This window comes from Rhagoletis zephyria, unplaced genomic scaffold (genome assembly GCF_001687245.7).
Source record: "Rhagoletis zephyria isolate East Lansing unplaced genomic scaffold, Rhagoletis_zephyria_1.1 Rzeph_scaffold_03687, whole genome shotgun sequence".
Taxonomy (NCBI): Eukaryota; Metazoa; Arthropoda; class Insecta; order Diptera; family Tephritidae; genus Rhagoletis; species Rhagoletis zephyria.
Window position 1 is genome coordinate 29,570 of NW_016160770.1, and position 26,171 is coordinate 55,740.

At 34.3% G+C, this 26,171-nt stretch overlaps 1 protein-coding gene across 7 annotated transcripts in view; it reads left to right on the forward strand.

Moving 5' to 3' along the window:
- Positions 1-25,039, forward strand: part of LOC108369462 (uncharacterized) — a 46,050-nt gene extending 21,011 nt beyond the window's left edge. For all 7 annotated transcript variants that reach the window (XM_017624566.1, XM_017624568.1, XM_017624567.1 and 4 more), the window contains exons 3-5: positions 23,226-23,488; positions 24,139-24,613; positions 24,757-25,039. In XM_017624566.1, coding sequence (XP_017480055.1) covers positions 23,226-23,488; positions 24,139-24,613; positions 24,757-25,028 — 1,010 coding nt within the window. In that variant the 3' untranslated portion in view covers positions 25,029-25,039. The remainder of the gene's footprint in view (positions 1-23,225; positions 23,489-24,138; positions 24,614-24,756) is intronic.
- Positions 25,040-26,171: the final 1,132 nt, after the last annotated feature.

Sequence of the window (26,171 nt, forward strand, 5' to 3'; positions counted from 1 at the left end):
GGGGGCTCGAGCACCCCCTGCCCCTACCTGGCTACGCCCATGGATATGTATGCTTGTATATTGTAAAATTTTCCAGTGGAAAAATGGGAAATGCATTGCCTTTTTCTACCAAGAATATGTTCACAACTACGGTTGAACGAAAAGGTGCATCGCAATGTAAGCGAACGGATAATGTGTAGTTTTCAAGCCACGAAACAAAAAGTTTGAGAAATAACTTAGTTATGTCTTTTTTCACGTCACTGATTCAAATCCTATGGCATGGACTTTATTTTTTATTTTTTATTTTTTTCTGACTAAAAATTCTATTTAAAGTTTCGTAAAGCGACATGCCACACATTACTTTCGTATGAAAACGCTGTAGAGGAATTCTTGCATCTTTTCGTGACTTCCTTATAGAGCCTATCCATTACTTTTTGCATTCCCAAACATTACCTTTTCCTACTGGGTTGTTAAATTATACATCCATAGCTATCGTCCCTTGACAGACAATGCCCAACCGTTAAGACAATACTTCTCGCCCAAGCAGTTAGCAAAATGTGTAAAGTGTCAAATGTTTTTTTTATTGTATTTTGTCTGCTTCAAATTTCGCATCCAAAAGGTTGTTGTTGTTTAACCGGTTTACTTATGCTACTTATTATAATTTCGGTAATTTTTGCGGTACTTTTATGGTTTTTTGCATGAAACGTAATTTTTGTTTTAATTTTAATAAGTAATAATATGTATGGACTATATGAAAACCCATAAAGCGAGGCCCATCTGTCTAAAACCCGTTTGGAGCTTTAAAATTTTGCTAAGTATATCACTTAAAAATTGGAAGTGCAGACGATGAAACGATGAGCTGTATTAGCTTTACAATGACATAGACGTAGTGAGAGAATTAAAATGCAGCCACTCCGCTGGATCGGTCATGTCGCACGAATGTACACAGACACTCTAGCCTTGAATATATTTAAGCCAGAACTGGCTGATGGTAGCAGAAGAAGAGAAAGACCTCCTCCTCCTTGATCAAAATCGTATAGGCGGTTACTGCGCTAGTTATACAAGAGGAAGAAGAACAAAACTCATAAAAGTGAAAGTTCGATTCAAATCAGTCACTGAAATCTATGATCACAGATTGCAAAAATAACGGCCACCTAGTTTGAAAGAAAGTAATATTTATGACTTTTATAAGGAAGCTATGCATTCTTAAACCATTTCGCAAAAATGTTATTCGACCTAAGCTGAAAGTGCTATAAAAAAGAAAAAATTTAAAATTTGTGACAAGTAATTTTTCTTAATTGCTGCCTATTAAATTAAATGTGTGCAATAAATGCTACAAAATAAAACTTAAGAAATATACATACATACATACATGTGTGCCCAAGCAGAGACAATAAAACAAAAATTGGCAATCATCTGGCTAAGCGAAAGAGTTTAAAATGTCATTTCCGTGCTGACCACAATTAGAGATTGTAAGATTTGTACACGCAAAGAATGTCAGCCACTTTGGCACAGTAAACGGATAGCAATTGTGGCAATTATGGGTAATAAACAAAAAAAATGCCGAAATTAAAATTATTAGAAAAAAAAGAGAAACCAGTGAAAGGAGCATAAGGCAAGAAGCAATTGTGGTATACGCAACACTAATAGCTTTATTCGAATATTTACTCCGTTGATTGTATGATTGTATTCATAAATATATACAGGGTGACTGAATACTACCGCAGATTTTATTTTATAAATAAAATACAACAAAATTGTAGAAATGATTTTTTTATTTTTTTTTTATTTCATCAGGTTCACGTAGCCACAGAGAAATAAGTGAAATCGCAAAATCTCGCCGGTCATTTGACGTCGTCGTTTCGTGAGATAATTTGTTCTGGGAGCTTCATATGTCGACGGAAAAAATCACTTCTTGCAGAACGACCATTTTCATAAAAAGGTTTTTATCACTTTTTCGCGTTATTCAATTGAATATCGCTCCATAACTAAGTTTACCAAAGCCTTTAGTACCAATTGTCTGAAAAAAATAAAATAAAACCATGAACAGATAAAAAATTAATGCTGTCAAAGATCTGCATCACGCTTGAATCACCCCATATATGTACATATGTATTTAAATATTTGTATGCACGTTTAAATGTATTCGGCCGTGCGTTTGAATGGAACGTTTTGCGGTGCCAAAAAAAAAAGAAGAAGAATACTCAAAATGAGTCAACGTTTAAAATAAATGCCATAGAAATTAGAAATTTCCATTTAGAGAAAGTTATTGCTGTGACCAGTCGTAGTTGTGACCGAAACAAAGTATTTATCTGACAGAATTGAAGAAAAGAGGCAACGAAACTGCGATCTTCGGAAGTAACGTGGAAATATGTATTCAGAAGTTCACTGCTGCTGGCTAAATCTGTTTACAGTCAGCTGTTGATGTTGGCATTGCGGCTGCTGATGGCGGCAGAAAACTGCCGGTCGGTGGTTGCAGTCAGTCTCTCTTTTTTGGATAGCGAGTCAGCCAGTCAGTTAACGCCGCAGATGCGCAAGAACGTGAAGAAAGCAAATGATGCGAGCGTCAACGCACAGCTCTGATCATTCATTCGGAGATTTAAAAATTGATTTCCATTTCTGGAAGTTGAAAGTAGTAGATAGTACAAAACTATCTTTTATTGATGCTAGAAAGCTCCTTCCGTTCAAATTTAGCTAAATGTCTGTGTTTTTACTTACATAAATATTTATTATTGTTTACTACACTACAAGCTAGGAAAGTTCTACTATTGCGGTCATTTCGATCTCGCCTTTGAGAAGAACCCATGTAGATGAACGAAACGATTGGTTGGTCAACTTCAACTTCGATGGAAATGGAAATTTGCCATTCAAGCGTTTAGTAGGTTACAAACCACACAGTTGTGGTGAAGAACCGGTTTTTACAATTGTACATACATACATACGTATTTAAGTCAATATTTGTATAGTATTTATTTATACAAAAGCTTACATACATATGTACATATATATGCATGAATGTATGTATAATATATGTAATCGCCTATAGACTTATAATTTTGCTACTCTTATTTTGGTATCTTGTTGTGTGTTTGACCGATTACTAATCAGCCAGATGCGTGCGTTAAAGTGCGTGTATTACAGTATGGTTGAGTTTATTCATGTATAAATATATTTATGTATGTATGTACATATGTGTGTAGACATAGTTATTTATCTATTTATATGAGTGTACATTAGAAATAAATCATATAGGATATAAATTTTAATTTGCATGTTTTTATGAAACTTGATACCGTAGAAAAGTGAAAACTTGAAACTCAGTTGAACTCGAACTTCAATGAACTGTCAAAACGGCGCGCAAAAAAGAAATTATAATTACATATAATATTTTTTTATTTTACATCATTCATAGTCATATTCACATACAAAGCTATCTTAGTTAAATATTTTTTTATTAAATTATTTTTGTATTGTATTTATATGTGCAAATGCTTGGCGTTTGGACGTTTTCTTTAAATTTTGTTTGTCGACAAAAAAGGTTATAATTTAAAAATACTTATTTGGTCTAAAAGACGGTGTAAAACAGTATTTACGAGAAAATATTGTGGAAATTTGAATTCGAAATTTGTGCTCGGATGTTACTCAAAATGGAAGGGATTTTGATGTGGCCATCAAAGTCAATAGATTTCTGCAAATTGCCATGTATGGAGAACACAATCTAGATGAATACTTTGAGGAGTACTAACGAAGTTAACATAATAAATTATAATAATAATAAATAATAAATAATAATAATAATAAATTCTGGAAACTGTTTTTCAACTCACCGCAATCTTTGGAAACTTTATTGCTTTTCGAAAGACTAATTGGAAGATATGCTAACCAGGAGCTCCTTGCGTTAAGCTGTTTGCCTTTCAGCAATAAGTTTTTTAAAAATTACATTCAATTAAAGAAATATATACATTTTTTTTCTTTTTAAAACAATAAAAACGAATAAATAAAGCAAAAATAAATAAAAATATTTTTAAAAATTACATGGAATTAAGAATTTATAATTTTAAAAACTAAATTTTTTTTATTATTTTTTTTAAAACAAAATCTAAAACTGAAAAAATTAAAATGTTTATAGTAATTTAATGAAATAAAAAAAAAAGAATATTTTTTTTAAACAATAAAATCTTAAAAAAAAAATAAAAAATTATATAAAATAAGTTGCTAATTAAATTAAATTAAAAAGATTTATATTTTTCTTTTTAACTTAATGAAATCTAATAATTAAAAGAAAAGTAAATTGAAAAAAGAACAAATTAAAGAAAAAACAATTCGCTTGCAGAGGTTTCGAACCCGGATCTCGCGAATGGCATGCCAGTGCTTTGCTCACTCGGCCATTACGTCTGTTGGAGCGACGCGAGCCAAATGTTATATGTTTTTTATTTGAAAGTTTATTTAAGAATAATCAAAATTTTTTTATAACAATAAAAAGCATCCTATGTAGAGTCTCTTCATAATTTTGTAGAGCGCTTATCAGTTGTGTCACAAGGAAAGTGCGTCTAGCAGAGCAGATCTAGGGTTTCTCTCCCCATCCTTTCCGGGTTTGCCGGTGTGCTTCCCTCCGACGCCGACTCCAGTTTGCCGCAGCCATACTTCTTAGCACGGCTGAAAACTGCAAGTTTCATATTTTTAAAGCGAAAGGAAAAGACTTCGTAATTTTATAAACATTTCTTTACTAGACCCTCGCCTGTCTAAATACTCGTAAATAAATAAAGATTCAAAAGCGCTAAAGTATGTAAATCATCACTTTCATTTAACTTTTGCCCCCTGCAAGTGTTTGTAGTGTCTCTAAATCAATTTGTAGACAGATGAAATTAATTGCGTGTCAGCAAAAACAAAAAAAAAAAAACTTTTTCACCGACCATCACGTGTACAAAGCTAATTGAAATGTCCATCAACAGCATCTAGCGGCGTTCATCGATGGCAAAACTGATGATGCTATGACAACCAGTCGTCAATGGGATGTGGGAAGCACGTTAAACACTTATTTATTACTGAAAAAAATAAGTTTTGGTTTTGCGTTTTTTTTCCAATTTTTTTTTTTTTGGGGACAGCTAACAGCTAAGAAACTATAAAGTAAAAAGAAACTATGCAAACCAGATTTCGCCCGCTTGCGCGCGGATAGCTTCTTCGTAATTTCCGCTCCCCTGTTCAACTAAATACACTTCTTTACCTTTTCCCACAACTCGCATAGTTTCACAATGCAGCAGTAAAAGTCGCCGAATTGTTGCTCTTGGTCTGTTGCAACAGCTGCTTGTTCGCTGTGGTTGGGTCAAGAGAGCATCGAACTCTTGTTATTATCAAGAGCTGTCGCAAGATTTTTTTTTTTGTTTATAATTTTTGGCCCAAATGGTGTGGATGCGTGTGCTTTATGGTTTCTTGAGAAATTTCTTAATTCCACTAAAACTTTGATTGCGCGATTAACGGCGACCGCCGGTGTCATGCAAAGACGTGTTTAAGGAATAAGCTTGCGAAATACTTGTGGCATACTTCTGGTCTAATACCTCTATAAGTAGCACACATCGCGGCACATTATTCCATTATTAGCTTTCGTAAATTTATGCGAATTTCTAGTGATGTATTCTTTTTTTTGTTGTATTAATTTTTATCAAGTCTGCTGGCGTCTGCCGGCTAAGCCAGCAAGCTTTTGCGAAATTCCTTAATTTTCCAAATACCCGAAAGCGTTTGCTTTAACAGCTTTTTAAGTGTGTCACAATTGCAACATAATGCCGTGCGACTGGTGGCAACTTCACATAGCCATGGCCGCCACCAGCAGTGCTCGCTCAGGCCGGCCGCTCGAAGTGTACGGGAAAAATGTCAAAAGCTAAGCCACAATGCAAACTAGCCGAATAGCTTAGCCACTTGATTGCTAATGGCGAGAAAGAACCTAAATTACACGAATATCAAGAAATGTTTGTTTGAATATTTACGGCTGCGACATGTTCATATGAATTTTAAGTTCGTGACTGCAGTCTTTTGTATTTGGCAGTGTTTTTTCTTCTACTTACTTGCTTTTTTTCGACGCCACTTACAGTTCGTACGATTGTGCGCTTACTTGGCAATGAAAAGTCTTTTGGTATGTGACAGCACTTGTCTGTGGCTGTGGGTAGAATTGGTAGTGTTTTCCAATGTTTATTCGTGTAGAAAGTTGCGTGCACATGCCAACACATACACACCGCCGCTACGTGCACAGCCGCACAACTAAATTGTATGCAAGCCGTGTGCAGTGTACACTTTGAGATATTTGCCTTTGAGGCCTACCTTTTTTCTCAGTACTTATTTGGGTCAAGCTTATCGTTTTTAATCGTTTTTAATCGCTGTAACTAGTTGTAGTCGCCAGCAGGCCTGGCGGTTTTCGCAGTGACAACCAACGTCACAGCTGCACCGCTGAAGTGAATTTGAATGCATTCTCAACGTAAATGTGTTGTAGGACGCAAAAAAGTAAATAATTTAAAATTAAGAAGAATTTTAACAAATATGTTAATATGTGTTATTAACGAACTTAAATACTGAAGCAAATTGTGTTTCGTTTTTTCTATTTAAAGTGTTCGTTTGTACATACATACAGGTATTGAAAGTTTAATTTTAATTTTTTGAAACTTTCTTAATTTTTTTTCTTTTTTTAAATTTAGTTTTCTTTAAATTTTTGGTTTTATTGGGTTACGAAGATAACTATATATATTTTTAATTTAATTTAATTTTTAGAAACTTCTTTCATGTGTGTATACTTTTTCTAGTTTTAACTAAATTTTCTTTTAACATTTAGATTTTATTGTTAAAAGGAAACATATTTTTTCATTTAATTAAATTTTTGACACTTATTTTTTTAATATTTCTATTTCCTTTTTTTATTTTTTATTTTACTTTATAGACTTTATTGTTTTTAATTTATTTGATTTTTAAAATTTAATTTAAGTATATTTTTAGCTCGTTTCTTTGTTAATTTAATATTATTTGGATTTTAAGATTTTATTGTTTTAAAAAGAAGTATATTTTTTAATTTCATTTAACTTTTGGAAATTTTTTTTATTTATTTTTTATTTTTTAACTTTGTAAATTACACTGGCGCGCCATTCGGGAGATCTGAGGTTCGAGTCCCCGGGAAGCGGATGTTTTTTTCTTTGTTAATTAATACATTTTTTAAAATTAAATTTTCTTAAATTTTCAGCCCAATTCTTAATACTCACGGGGAGTTTGTTCTCCGGGAATTTGTTTCTCCTGAGAAAGAAATCTTCCAAAAATTAAATCCCAGGGAGTAGCATTTTCCCCGAAAATTTGGGAGGAGGACATTACATGTCGAAAAATATGTTTGGCACTTTTTTTACAGTTCAAGTCCGCCACTTAATATAAAAAATCCTCAGGGAATTTTTATTCATGATGGGAGAACGAAAAATTAATATTGTTTGTAATTGAATTAAATTTTTATAAACGTCTTTTTTTTAATTCCATTTCTATAGTTTTTACTAAAATTTTGTTTTAATTTTTAGATTTCATTGTTTTTAAAAGAGACATGTTTCCAAACCAAATTTCTGAAATGATGACGGAAAATCGTTCCTCATTTCGTTACATTTTTAACAGCCTATTTTATTATTTTATTAATTTTTTTTAATTAATCTTTTCAATTTAATTTTCTTTTGATTTATAGATTTTATTATATTAAAAAGAAAACCATTTTTTAAATTTAATTTACTATTCAGAAATTCATTTTATTTATATCTTGTTCTTTTTATTAAATTTTTTAATTTTTTTAATAACATTTTCTTTTAAGTTTAATTTTTATTGTTTCAAAAAGAAAATAAATAATTTTTTTACTTTAATTTTTTTTTAATTTTAGAAAAATTATTGCTAAAGAACAAACAGAATAGCGCGTTAGCAGATATTTCTATTAGTCTTTCGAAAGACAGAAAAGAGCTTTTATGACAGTTGCCAGAACTGAAAATTTTCTATAAGGGTGAAAGTTCATAAGCAAAAAACGAAGACGTGTCTGTCCACCAAAAAAGTCATGGCGACAATTCTTTTGCGATGAAAGCGTTTTATTTATATCATAAATCGCGAGAGGGGTAAAAAATTACCGGCAAATTTGATTCTAAGCAAATGGAGAGATTCGACATTGATTTAGAGTAAAAAATATCGCATTTAGAGAAGTAAAAAGAATTAGAGAAGTAAATGGAATTGGGTTTGAAAGAAAATTTTGTCACCGAAATAAACGCTTAGTTTGTGGGCCTTTAGAAAATCTAGTGCGAAAATGCTACACTAAATGAATCTTGCCAAAAGAAGACCATTTATCAGGCAGGTTCTGGGAAATAAAACCACTTTTTGCCGAAGATTTTGCCGCTTTAATCAGAAACTAGCCCTTAAGTTGTTCAAACAATTTTCGATCAAGTTCAGCTCTGTCAAATTACTGTCATAAAGTGCTTCCAAACCTAGCTTGTCGAGCTGATTAGCGCTCGATCTGTAAATGTTTGTACCGAAAATACGTTTTTATGGAAATTTCGTTAAAAATTTTACAAAATTGCCGATAAATCAATGAATAGCTTCAAACTACTAATCCGGTTCGCATGTTGCAAATGTCAGTGAATTTAATAAGCAAATTTAATAAGGCACTTTTTTCAGATCTCAAAATTGTTGACTATATCCGGTCACTAAAAAAATTAACAAACGATTTCGAAAAAAATTGCAATTCAGTACCTTATACACTTCATTAGCGATACATGAATATACACATGTACATATGTACCTTGGTAATATACTATCTGCTTGACTAACTCCCAATCGACTCATTCCCATTGTGGGCTTATATTACTTTCCCACACTTTCAACCAATTGAAGGTGTAGTTACTAATATATGTAAATTCGAAACAGCAAACACATCTCCTTCACATTTACATAGCTAATTACTGAAAGGAAAATATAAAAACCACTAATTTCAACCAACGTTATCCGCCCGTATGCACTTCCGTAATTTCACTTTCAACGTTGTTTTCCAATATTTGTACCAAATTGTGTGTGCGGGGCATTAGCTTGTTTAAATCGGCGTTTTCCCTTTCAGCGCAACCAACTTCCGCACTGATATCAAATTGCGAAAAACACACAATTTGCGATAGCCAATAATTTTCCAATAGATAGTGTTTTTTTTTGCGTTGCGTTGCACATTTTTTTCTCAGCCATTATTTTCTTACACAAATGCCAATAAAATTGGACATTACATATACAAGTTTCGCATTTAATGTGATTGATTGATAGAAAAGTGAATGTGCAGCACAAACAAGCGGTGCAAACGCCGTGCAAGTACTTTGACTGGCAAAACGTTGAACTGCGACTTTAATAAATGCATGATTACTTGATTACATTTATCTGGTTTATTGCACATTGGACGAGTTTATTTAGAGCTCATACCTTACACATGTACATCCATTTGCATGTACATAGATAATCGCATAGCGGCCAAAACATTGGCGTTTATGCTTGTAGGCCCATATACATATATGTAAATATGTAAGTCCATTGGCTACGTAAGCCTCCATTTCGCATTTCTTGGGAAATTCACTGGCCATCGCAATCATTTTGTCGCCGCAACACTACATTTGTATGACGTTCACCCGTCCGTTTGGCTGTCCACAACCGGCGTTCATCCGGCCGAACGATAGTCTTGTTGCTTATGCGTTATCATGTTAACTTGTTGTTGTTGTTGTTGTTGTCGTTGCTGTGAACGGTTTTAAACGAGGTTACGGTAGTGCAACACAACGTCGCATAATATGTCACAAGTCAGTTATTTATTGTTATTAACAGTGTGTATGTATGTATGTATGTATGCTAGTATGTAGTGCTTGTTGCGACAGCAATTTGGTCGAAAGTGAAAAGCGCCAGGCACAAGCGCGTAAGCCAATCCACTCTAGAAGACGAGTACCCTGCAGGGAAAGCCACTAGTCGCTTCAGCCAAACTACACTTCTCAATGTTGGCGCCTGGCATTTTAAACATGGCGGCAAACTACGACATGTCAATTGTCTGGTTATGCATCAGCATCTACCAGTAGAAATACTAGTAGCATCATACTAGTTGACGGGATAGTCTGCCAAATCATACTCCGTCAAAGGAATAAGTATGTAATATTACTCGCAGCGCTCCAATAGTCGCAATGGTCGCATAAGTGGTTTGAAATTTTCCAACTATCGGCCTGGTCGCTTTAGCTCATACTAGTTAATGAACTGGTATTTTTACTCACTGGTTTTGATTTTCACTGCAGGGTATGTATGCTATGAGGTAATTATAATTAGACGCATAAATTATACACTTTAAACATGCTAGCTAATAGTAAGATTAACGTCCAATATCGTGTTTAGTTAGTTTGTGCGACCACTGAGAGTTTTTTCACTGGAACTGGTTTATTTTAATCTACGTAATTACGAAGCATAAATAATTTTATTCTATCAAACGCAGTGAATAATTTCCTGTCAGAATCATTTGTCGTCATAAGCGCCGCTAAAACAATTATATTTTCATAAGGACTGCATACTATAGCATTAATATTAGCACAGCTTCACTGAATATCTCAACGAAGACACTGAATGCCTCAAAGTCTTATTCTCTAAACTCTTAATAAATATTTTTCACTGTTGTTGTTGTAACAGCATACAAATTCTCCAAAGAGTCTTTGGGGAGTGTTGCTGGAATGGCAGTCCAAGGACTGGGTCCTTCTAGTTACGAATACCCGACTGTCGTGGCAACGTATTTGTCACACAAACAGCTTACTAAATGTTTCCCAATTTTCTCCTCCAATTAGTTGTGTGTGTTTTGATGTTATGACAATAGCAATGCGTTGTTCTTAGGACCCGCCACGTAAAAAAAAAAAAAAAAAAATACCAATGGAAAGCAAAATAAAGCCTTCTCCTTTTGATGACGACCACTGCAAACTTAAAAAAGACTAGGTTTTGAGAGCATGCAGCTGGAATGTCCATACCCTTAATGGGGAAGGAGCCTCTTCTCGGCCGGTTGATGCCTTCCCGAGGCCAAGATTGACATCGCCACCATACAAGAACTGCGCTGGACGTCCATGTGACACACAAATGTTGCAGAGCCATGCTAACTTATTCACTGTCTGATTTCCGTCTATGTATTTAGCACCCATATTAAGGTAATTTCAACTAGATAAGAAATCGAGGCCAATTCTCTACTTAATTCCTTAATAATTTGCAACCTAACTGAGGAAGAAGAGAACGCCTTCAATGCTGCTTAGCTATCTGAGAAAACGTAGACCAGCGTTTTCGCGGGTCTGGTGGGCGACAGAATTGTTTCTAAAGGGAGTTGCACAATAATAAGCTCCGCGCTTGCCTGAATTTCATCTTTGATTCGCTTGCAAAAACCGCCATGCCCTCCCAGCACTGATTGCCTCCCCAAATCCACTAACTAAGGGGCTAAAAATAAGGGGCTGAAAATAGCAGATCAAAGATAGTGGAGTGAAACTATTTACGCTTCGAGCAACTGCTAATATTTTATGTTGTCAGCGTTAGGAGTCTCTCGCTTTAACTCAGTTAAATAATTATAGCTCATCTGACTAAACAAAGGAAAGAAATCATTCTATACATTGTAAGCACTCATATCGTTTACTTGTGTTTGTATAGATGCCCATAAGTAACCAGAAAGTTTATGCGCTTAATTTTAAATGTATGCATAGCGAAAATGCATTAAGTCAGCTGCGCATGCGCACGTTGACGTGCCTATATATGTATGTATGTAAAAAATGTGAGTATATATCAAATAGCCTACTCTCGCAAATAAGGAAAAGCATTGCGCCCGTCGCTCCAATTGCCGGCTGAATTGTGTCACGATTTAAAATCAGCCAACGTTCGATTTGCTCATATATTTATTTATGTATGCATGACTGACTGCGTGTATCTAGTACATAAATATTTATAGTATGTTCGAGTGTGCATACATTGTTTATTTGGTTTGCTAGTTGTTTCGTTAATTGGTTTTTGGTATCAATGAATACTGCGGTGACTACTTTGGCTTTTTCTGTATTCAGCTTGCAAAATAGACAGGTGAGATAATATTTTAGCTAACACTGATGGCGACAAAGAAATCGTTTTTGGGATATAGTGAAAAGAGTTATCTAAAAGTGATAGTAGGCTGGCATAATGTACATTTCGGATATCATTGGCTAGAGGTTTTATATCCTACTACTTAATATTATGTATATTATAAAATTGGTGATATTATAACGATAACTGGTATACATATAACACGCTATCCTAGAGCTGACTCGGCGTGTAGCAGGGATGGAAAATCAAATTTCCAAACTGTACTTAGTTCGAGGGAAAAATTGTACCCAACAGCAGACAAATGTACCTAAAAATTTATCTGTACATTATGTTACACATTTCACATCACGTGAAATCTGTTCAGCAGTACGAAAATACGATGAAAATCTATCATGCTTGATTTTGGGAATACGTTCTCCAACACCTTGAGATCTGTTCAAACTATGAGAACTTTTCGAGGACAAACAATCTGTCAGAATCATTTTCTTTCGTCAACCCCTGTCTACTTGCTGCTCCAACTTCCCAGCACTCACTGGCAGCTCAAAATAATAAAATTTGTACCTTTCGAGCGTTTACTCAACCTTAAGAAAAAATCAAAAGAGACTGGTTTAGCGGAGAAGGGGGAAGACAAATAACCTCCTAGCAACAAACCAAGGGGGCGTGGCACTGTTGACAGCCATTACTGTGAAGCTATAAAGCATGATAAAAACATTACAAGGTAAAGGTTTGAGTTTTGAATTTTTAAATTATATTGCTGGCAAACGTCAGGCTGCCTCTCAATGGTTTTACCTTGTTATGTTTTTATCATGCTATAAAGGGCTTTGTTTACTTAGGAGCCAGCAAGCTTAACTCTTGTCCGTTTATTTTCCCATTTTGTTCTTGTCCAAACTGCTCTCATTATTTTTGTCCTATTTTGATTATTCGAAGCTAACGTTCTTGATATTACATTTTGTTCTCGTGCAGAACTAAACCAAAACCGGAACACGTTCTAGGTTCCTGGTTTTTGCTAAAGGTCTCAGTCTCCGTCAAAAAATTTGAAGTGGAACTACCTTCCATCTTTATCATGACCGGAATCTGTTTACAATCAAAATAAACCTGACGAAAATTAACAAGATTTCAATGGTAAAAATAAAATTTTTTCAGCAAAGTTATTGTGGACTTTTTTTCTTCTTCTAAACAACTATTTAAGCAGTTCTGCTCCGCTTTCTTTGTTACTTACCTGTGGATTCCTTGTGCTCCGCAGGCTTGCACTTATGTACATCTATTAACTATGTACTATGGAATTATATACGATCCAGATGAATATTTTTAAACGATTATCGGCGATTGACTCGAATTATTTGTATGCGCGAGCACTTGCCTCATGGCAATCAAATTCGTAACATGTTGTTGTGCATAACAGTTATTAAATTAAAAACTTTATCACGTTCCTTTGCGCTTGCTCTATCTCTGACTTCTTCTATTTATGTTATGCCTCTATCTTTAAATCGCGTTTTATCCCTTTACACTCTGTGCGTTGTATCCATATAAATACATACAAATAACAACACATTTATAAAAGTACCCAGCTAGCACATTTGCCAGATAATTTTTGATATCAGACAAGTCGGAATAAAAAGTTGACTATTTAGACAAGTCTTACAGGTTTCGTACAGATTTCTGGGCGAAATGTCTGGAGAACTTTATTTATTTCCATACACGTCTGATAATTCTTATTTTCCATGATTATTTGGTCAGACATCTGTTAGATATCCGTCAGAACCGTCGGTCATACTTTCCCATGTCGTGTCGGTTAGACTTCCCGTCAACCTCTCCATACGCTTCTCTGACCGATATCGGCCAAAATCATACAGATTTCGGACTTGTTTGCCGACGAGTCTGACGGATATCTAACAGATTTCTGGCAATTTTGCTAGCTGGGTACGTATACGTACATACATACATACCAATAGGTATGAATACAGATTGTACATTAGTTGTCTTGAAATAAAAATTGTTAAAAAAAAAAATCTGAAAAATTTGAAAACATTAATTTGTTTTCCGCAGTCAGAATTGCTCCGTGGCTCAGGGCACCTAAAAGGCTGCGCACAATTACACACTACAAAGTAAGTTAAATAAAAGCTTGTGAAAATAAGAAATTCTGTGTAAAAGCCTCATGAAGAAAATCGATGGATGAATACAAAAAGTAAGGAGCATTTAAAGGAAAATGCTCACGGATTTTTTGTACGAAAAATGAGCGGAAAAGAGTGTACATGGCGTGTGAGTAACATTCTTTCCAGCTCATATTTCATACAAACAAATCCTTGCCTTCGTTGCGGACAACTAACTCGATATGCGTTCAAGAATGCCGAAAATCCTTACAATGTATGCGATAGGATAAAAAGTCAACCTGTACAGCGTTCCAGGAAAAGTAATATTTTGGGAAATAAGCCAGCAGATTAGTGCGCGAAAAAGGGATCTGAGATAGGTTAAGGGCATGTGGTTGAAAGCATGCAGCCCAAAAAAAAAAATCAAGTAACAAATGCATACAACCTTCCTTGTGATTGCTGTTTTCATGAATTAAGGAGAAAGCCAGAGCAGCTACAAATAGCAGGGGGACTAATCTGCAGCGGCACTTGGACTTTCATAAGTCAATCTAAAGGAAGTTTAACTAATTATAAACTATTTAATAGAATTTATTTGAATCAATACTTAATTTCCTCTACGTCTGCTTCTCACACCATGTTTGCAGAATGTGTGGTTATGTTACGTCATTATATTACTATCACCACAGAGTCATTGAACGCAGCTCCATAGTCACGATTATTAATTAGTCAATGACATTTCATTATGTCTTATCAAATCAAATCAATTAAAATGCAATTTTGTATGTGCAAACATATGCAGCATTATTTTTAATTAGATAGGTATATGTATTTATAGCATTATGTAATGACATAACAATTTAAAATTGGTATAATGATAGATAACAAAAAGTGAATGTACGACTCTTTAAAAATAGAGTCGACTTGCAAGTCATTATGCAAAAATAATTTCTGCATTATTAATAATCATGCAATAGTCTCTCAATTTTGCTTTTATTGCTTTTCTATTGTAGCCGGGTATTGCAAATTTTGAATTCACTCGTTTCCACTTTATATCGCTACAACCTTAACAAAAAAAAAAAAAAAACAACCCGCCAAACGCCTAAAAAGGGCCAAACGTTAAAAGAAAAGCACGAGAAAAAATAATTATGTCATTTTCCACAGAAAAAAAAAAAAAAACAGAAGTAGCATAAAAATTATGAAATATTTTTGGCAATGCGTGCCGGAAAATAAAAGCAGTAAGAAAGCCATACACTTAAATATACATACAGGTGTTTACATACCTTTAAATAGGGAATCCACCGGCAAAGGTTGAGCTACACACTTAACAGTGAGAATGCGTGTAATATGGCGAATTACTCCAGCTACTAGATGTGCTTATGTGCTATTTTAATGTAAATATGTATTTATATATATGTATAAGTAGATGGAAATACATATGCAATATGCATACGTAGGTATGTGTGTATGTAATAGAAGAACCCTGATCGCTTGCCACTTGCAGCATAACATCCACTTTTGAACCAAAATCGCCCACACGGTCACACCTACCCATAAGCATAAATAAACTGGCATGTGGTATGTATGTATGTAGCAGAGATGACGTTTCTCAGATTCGTACCGCGAATCCCGTGGAATTTCAAATTGATTTTAAATAAGATACTCTGCAGAAACAAAATTATCAATGCATAAAAAATAAGCCACTTGTAGCCAGATTTTTTGGCGGATTTTGACAAAACATCTACTATAACTTTAAGTTAACTTGAGACTAGTTTAAAAGTAATGCAGGAGTCATGCAGACGAAATCGGGAGTTTGTTTTCTTTATAAGTTTCTATTTAAAAATCTTCATACAAAAACTGCTTTGAATGCATTTTTTCTGCGCTTCACAAATACTTTTTCGAATTCGGGACAAATAAAATGTAGGTCGAAATTTTATATTATCATTTTGAAGTTATGTTTGTTGGAATTCGAATAATCGACAACCTAAAGCAGAACATGTAAACCCAAATATGTCATGTTAAATAAAGTAAATAAATAAATAAGTAAAAAAAAAATTAAAAAGTATAGTTTTCTTTATTAATATTTTATGTCCAAAAAAAGTTAGTTACAAGTTTGTTGACTTCTAATGCAGAGGTAACCACCCTTGACTATATCGCGGCCATCGCCATAGAAACATAGTTAGCTTTTCTCAAAGAAAATATATAGCCTTCGAATCGAAATACTTCCTAAGAAAAAGTCGAATTATTTTTGGCGTGCTTTAATATCTGATTGGTAAGAAAGATCCGACAGTAAATGCCGCAAGTATGATGAAAATTCTAAATATTACTTTGCATAAATACTTGAGACTCACGGGTGTAAAGCGAATCTATTTTTGGTTTGGTCTATTATATGTCCATATATTTTTTTTCTCGCAGGTGCGTTTTTGCCTAGCTGTTCCTTTCCGTCTCAAGATTCAATATTATATTTATATTATTATAAAGTTCTATTTTCATATAACGTTCAAATCTCTTATGATCTAAAATATGAAGTCTGAAAATAATGGTCATAATATGATCGAAGAAATAAAAGTCATAAAATAACGGGTACTTTCAGTCGAAAAAAGTCATAAAATAACGACTAAAAATGATCAGAAAAATATAAATAAAGAAATAACGATTTGGCAATGTTTTAAAAATAAAAATCCTTTATAATAACAATTATTTTCAGTTCCTGTTTCTTCCCTTCCCACCCGTAAAATTTTAATATTTCAATATTAGTACTGCGGGTCCCGATATTCCACGTTCATCTCTAGTATATAGGTTTGTAAGTGTGCATAAGATAAACTGCTTACAAAGTTCACCTCTTTGTTATGCCGACTGTTTTTCAATTGCGCATGCGTGGTCTTGTTGTTGTCTCGCTGCTGTTGTTTTGGCTGTTTTGGTTTAGCGGCAACTAAGCATTTGTAAATGTTTTCCGCTTAGTTGCACTTTCTTTCCACTTTCGCATCTTTATTGCGTTTTAATGTTGTAACTAAATACATATATATGTATGTATGTAAGTAATTATCTACCAACTCCTTCTAATAGATGTACTCCTAAGTTACACACATTGTTTAGGGAAGTATCTAATTCACTAACTTATAATTACACCTTACGTGAAGGTAATTGCGCGCATAAATGTTGCTCATCAACACCATATGTATACGTATGTATGTACATATGTACATACATATTTACTCTATTACTGCGTGTGTACAATCCTATGTGTGCATTGTGCAAAAATGCAAAAAAAAAAATGTATCTATCATTTAGCATAGACACGAAATTCATTCAGTGGGGAGTTAATTCATATTTTTCTTTCGTAATCACAAAAATAAAAATATTCGTAAAAATTTTATTCACAATCTTTAATTAAAGGCATCATATCTTGACCCAGTCCACAAGATTGGGCTGGGTCAAGGGTGAAGTGAAATTTGAAAGGCAAAGTTATAAGTACATATACATAACTATATTCGCTTATTCGAGCGCAGAGACTTTCAAGCGATAAAATACATTTTTTTGGTGTTTGAAATACTTCATCTACCCACTTTCGCAAGAAAATTGAATAAGAAGTGGGCGTGTCTATTGCACAATTTAAAAAATTGCATTGCATTGGTAAGGTAATGTGTGTATCAAGCTTGGAAAAAAACCGATTAACCAGTTACTGAGATTCGATTATTTGATTGTAAATTAACAAATACCAGGCGCGCTACGCAAAAAAAATTTGCCAACAAAGAAGCTGTAGCTATGGTTAAAATGACTGCAGAGCAAAATCGTTCGAGGCCAAGAAAAGTTCCTTTGCTATAGCATATAAAGTTATCAATCCCTCTCGATGTAAGGAGCTTACTGAGGCACACTTATGCAGTCTTCTTACGCTTGGTGGTGGAGAGTGGCATACAAACTTCCGCATATTGTTTTCTGCAGCCTAACTGAGTATGTGTGATCTCTGCCTATTGTTAAGAGTTGCCTATCTGTCAGAGAAGTTAAAATATTGTTATCTGCTTGTAGGCTTTTGAGCGAGATGAATGGATAGTCAACACTTCCGCTTGGTGTATACTACCAATGCGTCTAGTAGCTTCACTTTCGAAGGATATTTTTACCGGAAGCGAAACCGTTCATTATTCCATCTTTTTCGGTAATCGCCGCTCTCGAAGTCTCTAAATCTTTTCATTTTTGTTCGATGTTGACCATGTTTTTGCGCCATTTAAAAGAACCGCCCTGCTGAGATATATTTAGAGCGTAATTTTTATTCCTCGGTCGGTGTTGTGATTTTCCATTGAACGGTTCTGAGAAATTCTTCCTATATAGAAGTTGAGTTCAAAATCACTCTCATAGCCGTAATAGCTTTGCTTCTTAAAGCTCAACCAGCCACCGACGGAGCGCCCTTCCGTACCTGCCGTCTGTATCAACATATCGCACACCGTCTTCAAAAGAGACACAACTCAAAATTTGGCATTTTTGAGATTATACACTAAAAATGTTCGCAGAGCTTTTATCTCCTTTCAGCAAAAGCTGGAGCAAATTTTTGTTATAATTTGTTAAAAAAACTAAGGTAAAGCCGCCCTTGCCCATATGATTATCATGTGCTAAGAAATAGTTTTTCGCATTTTCTGACAAACGTATTATTTTGAGTTGTGACTCTTTTGAAGACGGTGTGCGATATGAAGTTGCTGTTATAGAGAGAGCCAGAAGCAACGACAACATCACCGTAACAGTGCTGCCAAAAGTAGTACCATAGGAGTTTTTTTCACTACTATTTTCTCATTCAAACTCCCGTACTACCCAAAGATCGATTGTACTACTATGTCAGTGATGACAGGTAAGTCTCAGATGGGTTATAATATCACAAAGTAGTTTTTGTTAAAATTCCAGATAGAGGGTATTGAAGATAAGCCCTCGAAATAAATACTCTTATACTATACTCGCATAGTCATACAAAAATTTACCCGCCCTAATGTAAATACATACACTATAGATGCAGTTTAATTGAATGCAAATACTGGCAAACATAATTGAATATAACATTTGCATATAATGAGGCATTCTCGAAAGATTATATTTATGAACATTGTTTCACATGATTCAGTATGAAGTATGAAATAATTACTTGTGCAAATACTCTCACGACTGTAATAAGGAGAATGTCTACGCAAGTATATGTGTCAGTATTTGCATTTTGCCATATACGGACACATACTAACAAAACGACATGTTATATTTTCATATACCTATTTTAGTAGATAAAGATGAGGTGAATTTACACTATCGCACAGTAATTACTATTCATGAACTTTAGCTATTTTAATTAGCAAACTCTAATACCGAGTGAAGTGCACGTGATTACTGCATTGAAATGTTTTCATGAATATTATACATAGTAAAATAGACTTGACTGCATTGTTAATCTAATCTGAAAATTTAAATTTATTAATTGGCGCTGTACCTCCCTTAGCGATTTTGGCCGCGTCCAATAAAACACGTCAATAGTTTCTCTTCTGAATCAATTGTCGTCAGACCCATTCATTTTGCTTCCATATCTTTCTCAATTATAAGGGAGCTGATAGTATTGGGCAACACCATTTAACAAATTCATAGTAGCTTCACGGGGCTCCTACTTAAACTCAGACATCGCCTCAAATGGTCACTATCTTTTCGTACTATCGAAGGCAGCTTTTAAATCCAAAAAGGTATGGTGATTGTTGGTCCTCCTCTGACGGGTTTATTTATGAAGTGCCATCATATTGGGAACGAAAAAGTGTCAAACGGAGAAACTATCTGGTGCCATGTGAAGTAAAATAGTTAGAAAAATTTCCTGATTTGAGCCAAATTGGCAGTCATGCACATTCAACAGAATCAATCAGTTCATTGATGGTGGTCTTTAGCCTTTCACACAATACGCTTGACATGACATTACATATATGTGATGTTTAGAAAGCTGATCACCCGGTAGGTGGCACAAATCGATTGCCCCGGGCTACTTTATCTCAACTGGTCGATAGCCATCAATGGATCCAGCTTGAAGGACGTGCAAAAGACTATCTTAACTCGATGAACTATCCTAACATTGTGTTAACTCAGCGCTGTCAGACAGACGATCCTATCTCAGCTCTGGCAAAGAACTATCTTAACTCAGTCCAGCAGATATTTTGAGTTTTAACTCAATAGCTTTACAGCTTAACATAGAGATCTGCAATGTTCGTTCTACTATTTTCAAAAATAAGGTACCAAATTAAAGGACTTGGCAATGAGGTTTTTTTGTTTTTGAAGTTAGAACTTATTTTGCGGTACATGGTGATTTGAAATTTGATAAAATAAAAAACCAACAACAACCAACGGTATGCATGTATGTCCATAACGCATACTAAAAAGTTGTTGAAGATTAATTAATTAATTTTAAGGACTCAATTTGGATTGGCTTGATGCAAAAACAAATTTCCAATTATTTTAGCGTTTTAACGCAATACGGATTCATTAACTCCTCGCCGTCGCACTTGAATAGCTCTGCTTGGAGGCCGTTAGCTTCAGCAGTTTTTTTTTTTTTTTTGAGTTTTCTTCGACTCTTTTCCATTTATCGCTCCATGAGTCAAATATGTTCTGGACATCGGTCACTAAGCCTCAGTAATTGTTCTTACAGAGATTTGGCTTAGTCTTGAGTCTTTCCGTAAGACACTTAACACTCTGATAAAGTGTTCGGGTGTTTTTATTTCGGCCAGCATATCAAGCTCTTCGCACCTATGTACGTATTTAGGAGATCTATTTTTATTATAAAATGCAGATCATTAACGAATAAAAATTAATTTGGTGAATATTTTCATGGCAGAAATGCAAACTGGGGCTGCCGAGGGTGACTGAAATGTGAAAAAATGTTATGTTGGTCGAATTAGGCGTCAAACGCCTGCATCTCTATACAGTCGGAAACGGCAGCTACACGAAATAGATAAGGCACATTTGCTGCAAGAGTGTCATAATCCAAAAAAACCAAAAGCTCGAGAAAAACAGCTTTATATGTATTTATGTATTTCCTCGTGTAGTATTTATACGTTTATGGCACATATGTAATTCGAGTTTTGTATATCTGTCGCTCTGGCTGAGCTGCATGTATTTATTTATGCCTACACATACATATGTAGATGTGTGTATATAATAAATATATAACCTACCTAAAACTGCAAAATAAGCAAAGTGTGCCGATTGAATGAAGCGTAACGTTTTGCTCCAAAAATCCTTCAAATTATAACTAAAAGTTAATTGCAAACTATAAAGTAACCGCATAACGGTCTAAAATGATTTAATAAAGAAAGAGGAAATCCAAAAAGTAAAACGTGTGTTGCAAATAAGTTGTAGAGCAATACTGTTGTAGTAAACTAAAAGTAATATGCTGAAAATAAATTAGTTTCGACATATACAAATTAAATCAAAGGTCTTAACTTACTCTAAAGGAATATAGGGTCATAGTTTTGGTAATAGTCACTTAATGCGAAAATACATTCTGCTTTAATCGGTGAAGTAGTTTCCGAGATATATATGTATATAGTCATGTAAAAAAAGTTGGGAACACGACATTTTGGCCAACTTTGGCTATTCTTCTTTCGATTGGTCAATTTTTATTAGCCTTTAATAAATAAACAGTTCATTATCTGACGAATACCATATAAGTTCAAATTTCAAACTTTGTAGAAAAATTAGAAAAATTAAACAGAGCTTTACACAACAACCAACTTTTTACTAAGAATTTTTAGAAAAAAGTGGCTAAGAATTCGCGTTGATTTTTGATAATTCTTAGTTAAAAGTTTATTGGTGTTGAAAAAATTTTGTTGAATTTTTCTAACGCCAAGCGGTTTCAGTAGAAGTAATATAAAACCAACTAACCAACCAACTGCATTGTTCTCTAATTCCAAGTTTAATTAGACAAAAGTGGTTACGCATATCGGCACTTTGCTTTTGATTTATGAAATAACGACACTAAAACTTACAAAAATGGCAAATGAATAATGAAGTAGACACTTGTAGATTGTTGGAATAAGTATGTATGTATATATGTACAGTTGTATGTATCAATACGCCCACTCAGTCGATTGCACTGAATTGCAGCCCACACGCTCACTTCACATACTCTTCCGCAGCCACTCAGTCATGGATCATTCTCAGCTGTTGAGGTGAAACCATCATTATAATGATGGTATTACAATGCGAGCAAAATGCAAAATGATACAAATATATGTTACCTATATATGTACATATGTATGTATGTACATATATACGGATCATTTTTAATAACAACTGCAAACGTATGCAGACAGCAAAACAAGAAAACAAAAAATTGCCGTTCATCACGAAGCGATTGTGATGCAGCGGTTAGTTGACAACGTCAACCGGTGTGTTCACAACAATCGTGGGCTTCTGATGTTGTTGACTGTGGAATGAACTGACTGAATAAATAACGATGACTGAAAAATATTGCGTGACAGTTCAATAACCTAAACCGAAGAAAATATCAGACAGACATAAGGCACTTTTGTATGTACTTGCAGATATACATACATACATACATACTTATATACTACTTCGGTTAAGTAAATATTCGGTTGTATTCGCACTCATGCGGAATTATTACGGTAGCACACTAGTAACGAACGGGCTCTTAAGATAGGTACATAGCTTTTTCGAATTTTCTTTTTTTTTGTTTTAATGATATCTTGAAGCCCACTTCGTTATTCGAGATCGTCATAGCAGGAACATAAATTCAATCAAAGCTATTGAAAATTGTAATGTAATTGTTGTTAATTAACTGCATATGGCAGAGTCTAATACTTAGTAATATCTACTAATTGTATGTTTGTAAAGCGTTACTGTCCGCAATAATGCTTGTTTACTTAGTACTTAGCAGCTTGTCGGCCTATTTTAATTTTTTTCTAGTTGCATGTATTTGATATTAGTTAAGTTCGAAACCGTTTACATTTCGCATTATTTAATAAGCTACTTTTTTTTACTTATTTACCGATACTTTCATATACCGATATGTACGTATAACACTTCTTTTTTGTTTTCTTTCAGTTTGTGGTCAACCTGCTGTGCCACTTAATGCTAAAGTACAGACCATATCCGGGGATGCGGGCATAACAGAGGCAAAATATGAATGTGATTCAGGTTATGAGCTTTTTGGTCCACGCACTATCAAATGTGATCCGTTTAGCGGTTGGGAGCGTGAGTTGCCATTTTGTGGCACAAATGTAGCCTATCGTAAGCCGGTCAATCAGAGTTCGTATACGCGTGCGGGACCGGCAAATTTCGCTAACGATGGCAATCCGGGTAATAAGGTAAATATATTTTTCTCGAGTCTTGGTGGAAATATTGTTTATTGTTCCATAATTGACACATTAGGACCGGTGTATTTTTTCTCGATTTTGTTGTACACAAACCACACACGTTAGAGTATAGCTATTAAGTTAATAGCGAGGCGCATTTCTTCCATATAAAAGTTTTGTCCAGCAATGGTAGAGAAGGCATGATACTGAAAAAAAAATAATACAAAAATAAATTGTCAAAAATCAACGGCATTTTGTAGCCACTTCAAACTCTTACTTTGTTATACTAAAATTTAATGGGCTACGAAACTGTATACCCTAAATTTTTCTAGAAATATTATTAACTTATTCACTGCAGTTTATTAGGATAGCACACCCCTTTGTTGACAATTTTTTTAAATTTGTATAAAATTTTAGAATCGGATTTACATAGAATATGCTACATTTTTATAAAAAAAAATAATGAATACATATTAAACAACCAAAAGGAAAACTTTACATACGCAGGATCAAAAAGGTTTGTTAACAACTGATGGTTACTTTGTTTTGAAATTATAACTAAAAGCATTTGGTCAAATGAGGAATTATATTGATTACGTAAATTATTCATTATTCATCAAAATTAATCAAATTCTATTTGCATTTAAATCCCATTATTCCAGAACCCAGATGGCCAGCAATGTTCTGAAACACAAAAAGAACCCTCGCCATGGTGGCGCGTTGATCTGTTAGCTCCACAAGCTGTACGCGTGGTACGCATCACAACACGCGGCTGTTGCGGTCATCAGCCACTGCAGGATCTGGAGATTCGCGTGGGCAATAGCAGCGCAGACTTGCAACGCAATCCACTATGCGCCTGGTATCCCGGCACTGTGGAGGAGGGCGTCACTAAGACATTTTCATGTGCGCGTCCACTAATCGGCCAATATGTTGCCATACAATTGGTGGGTGTGGAGGGCAGTTTGAGTTTATGCGAAGTGGAAGTCTTCACCAATGATGAATTCTCCGTCGATCGCTGTCTTAGTCCCAATCTGAGTGTGGAAACGGTGTTGACAACATTCTCGAAAACTTGCTACGAGTTTCACGTGACCAAGGGTGAGAATTTCGAGAAGGCGCAGCAAATGTGCAAATCAACGGGTAAGTGTGAATATGTTAATTCACTTATTGGCACAAATAAATAATAAGTAAATGTGTTATTCATTATTTTGCACGAATTAACATCAGCAAGTTGCAAGTTTTTTGCTTATTTGTTACACCATTACTTACCAAATTTTTTGTAGGTGGCAATTTGGTGCACGATTTTCGTGGCGCTGCCAATGATTATATACTCTCCGAATTGGAACGCCGCAAATCAGAACTAAAGACACAGCTGGTGTGGATTGGCGCACAGAAGGAGCCCGGCATTACTTCGCGCACCTGGAAATGGGTTAACGGTAAGCCAATGGGTTTTGTTTGTCTCATAAATTTTTATTTAATTAAAATTTTACACTGCAAAAATTATGTTTCGCACAAGCAAAAAGTACATACGATATATACATATGCATGTATGTAAATAACTGTGTATTTATGTATGCACAAACTTTTGAATTTAATTTATTAAGAGTAGGTATGAACATTTGCTAACTTTAAACCTTTTATTTCATGTACATTCATATGCATGTGTGTGTGTATGCAGTTTTAACATTTGTCGTGACGCGATGAAATTAGCAAACTTGAAATTTATTATATTGTTGAAATTTCTTCGGACTCGTCTGCTTTATATTTTAACATTTTTTTTGAAGTTTTTATGGCAGCAACAAATAAATATCTGTTTTTTGTTTGCTATAAAAACCGGTTTTATTTTATTTTAATCATAATTTAGTGACACACACACCTAAAAAGGCTGAAATGCAATGTTTGCTTTGAAGAGTGACAGCGAGAAAATTATACCGGCTTAATTGAATGCATAAGCTCACCCTTATCAAAAAAAAAAAAAAATCTTGAAGATCAAGAAACCAGATTCGAATTTGGTCAGTGGGTTGCTAATAAAATTGTTGAAATGTTTGCCGGAATTTAAATCCCAAATTTCAATAAAATACAAATTAATTATTTTTTTGCAAATGCAAATGGATTGTAGACGAGAGCGATTTATAAAATCCATGACGGCCGTAAAGTCGTTAAAGGTGCGTCCTAATACTCGGTAGGACTCTGGTTAAAAAATTGTCTACCTCGCCAAGTGCAAAATGTCAAACCATTTGTCGTTCTGTGAAAACAACAAAGCGCTCACCACAGCGCCAAATATTTGTTTTTATCATAAATCATTAATAAGTATAATTAATCTAAATCCGGACAAAAGTCAAAAAGTTTTAGTTGACTGTCACTAAATATAGGAGTGCCATTTAAATCCTCTCTATACATATGAAGAGAATATTCTTTGTTCATTTTGCACTTACCTTATTATATGAGTGTTTTTTCTGCATAATAGTAAAAACCTACCTTAATCATATTCTTCATCTTCACCTTTATTTGCATTTTCATCTTAATCTCAATCACAATATTTATCTTAATCTTAATATTGATATTATTCTTAATCATATTCTCAATCTTAATCTTAATCGAAATGTTAATATTAATCTTAATGTTTTTCTTATTCTTAATCTTAATCTTAATCTTAATCTTAATATTTTTCTTATTCTTAACCTTAATCTTATTCTAT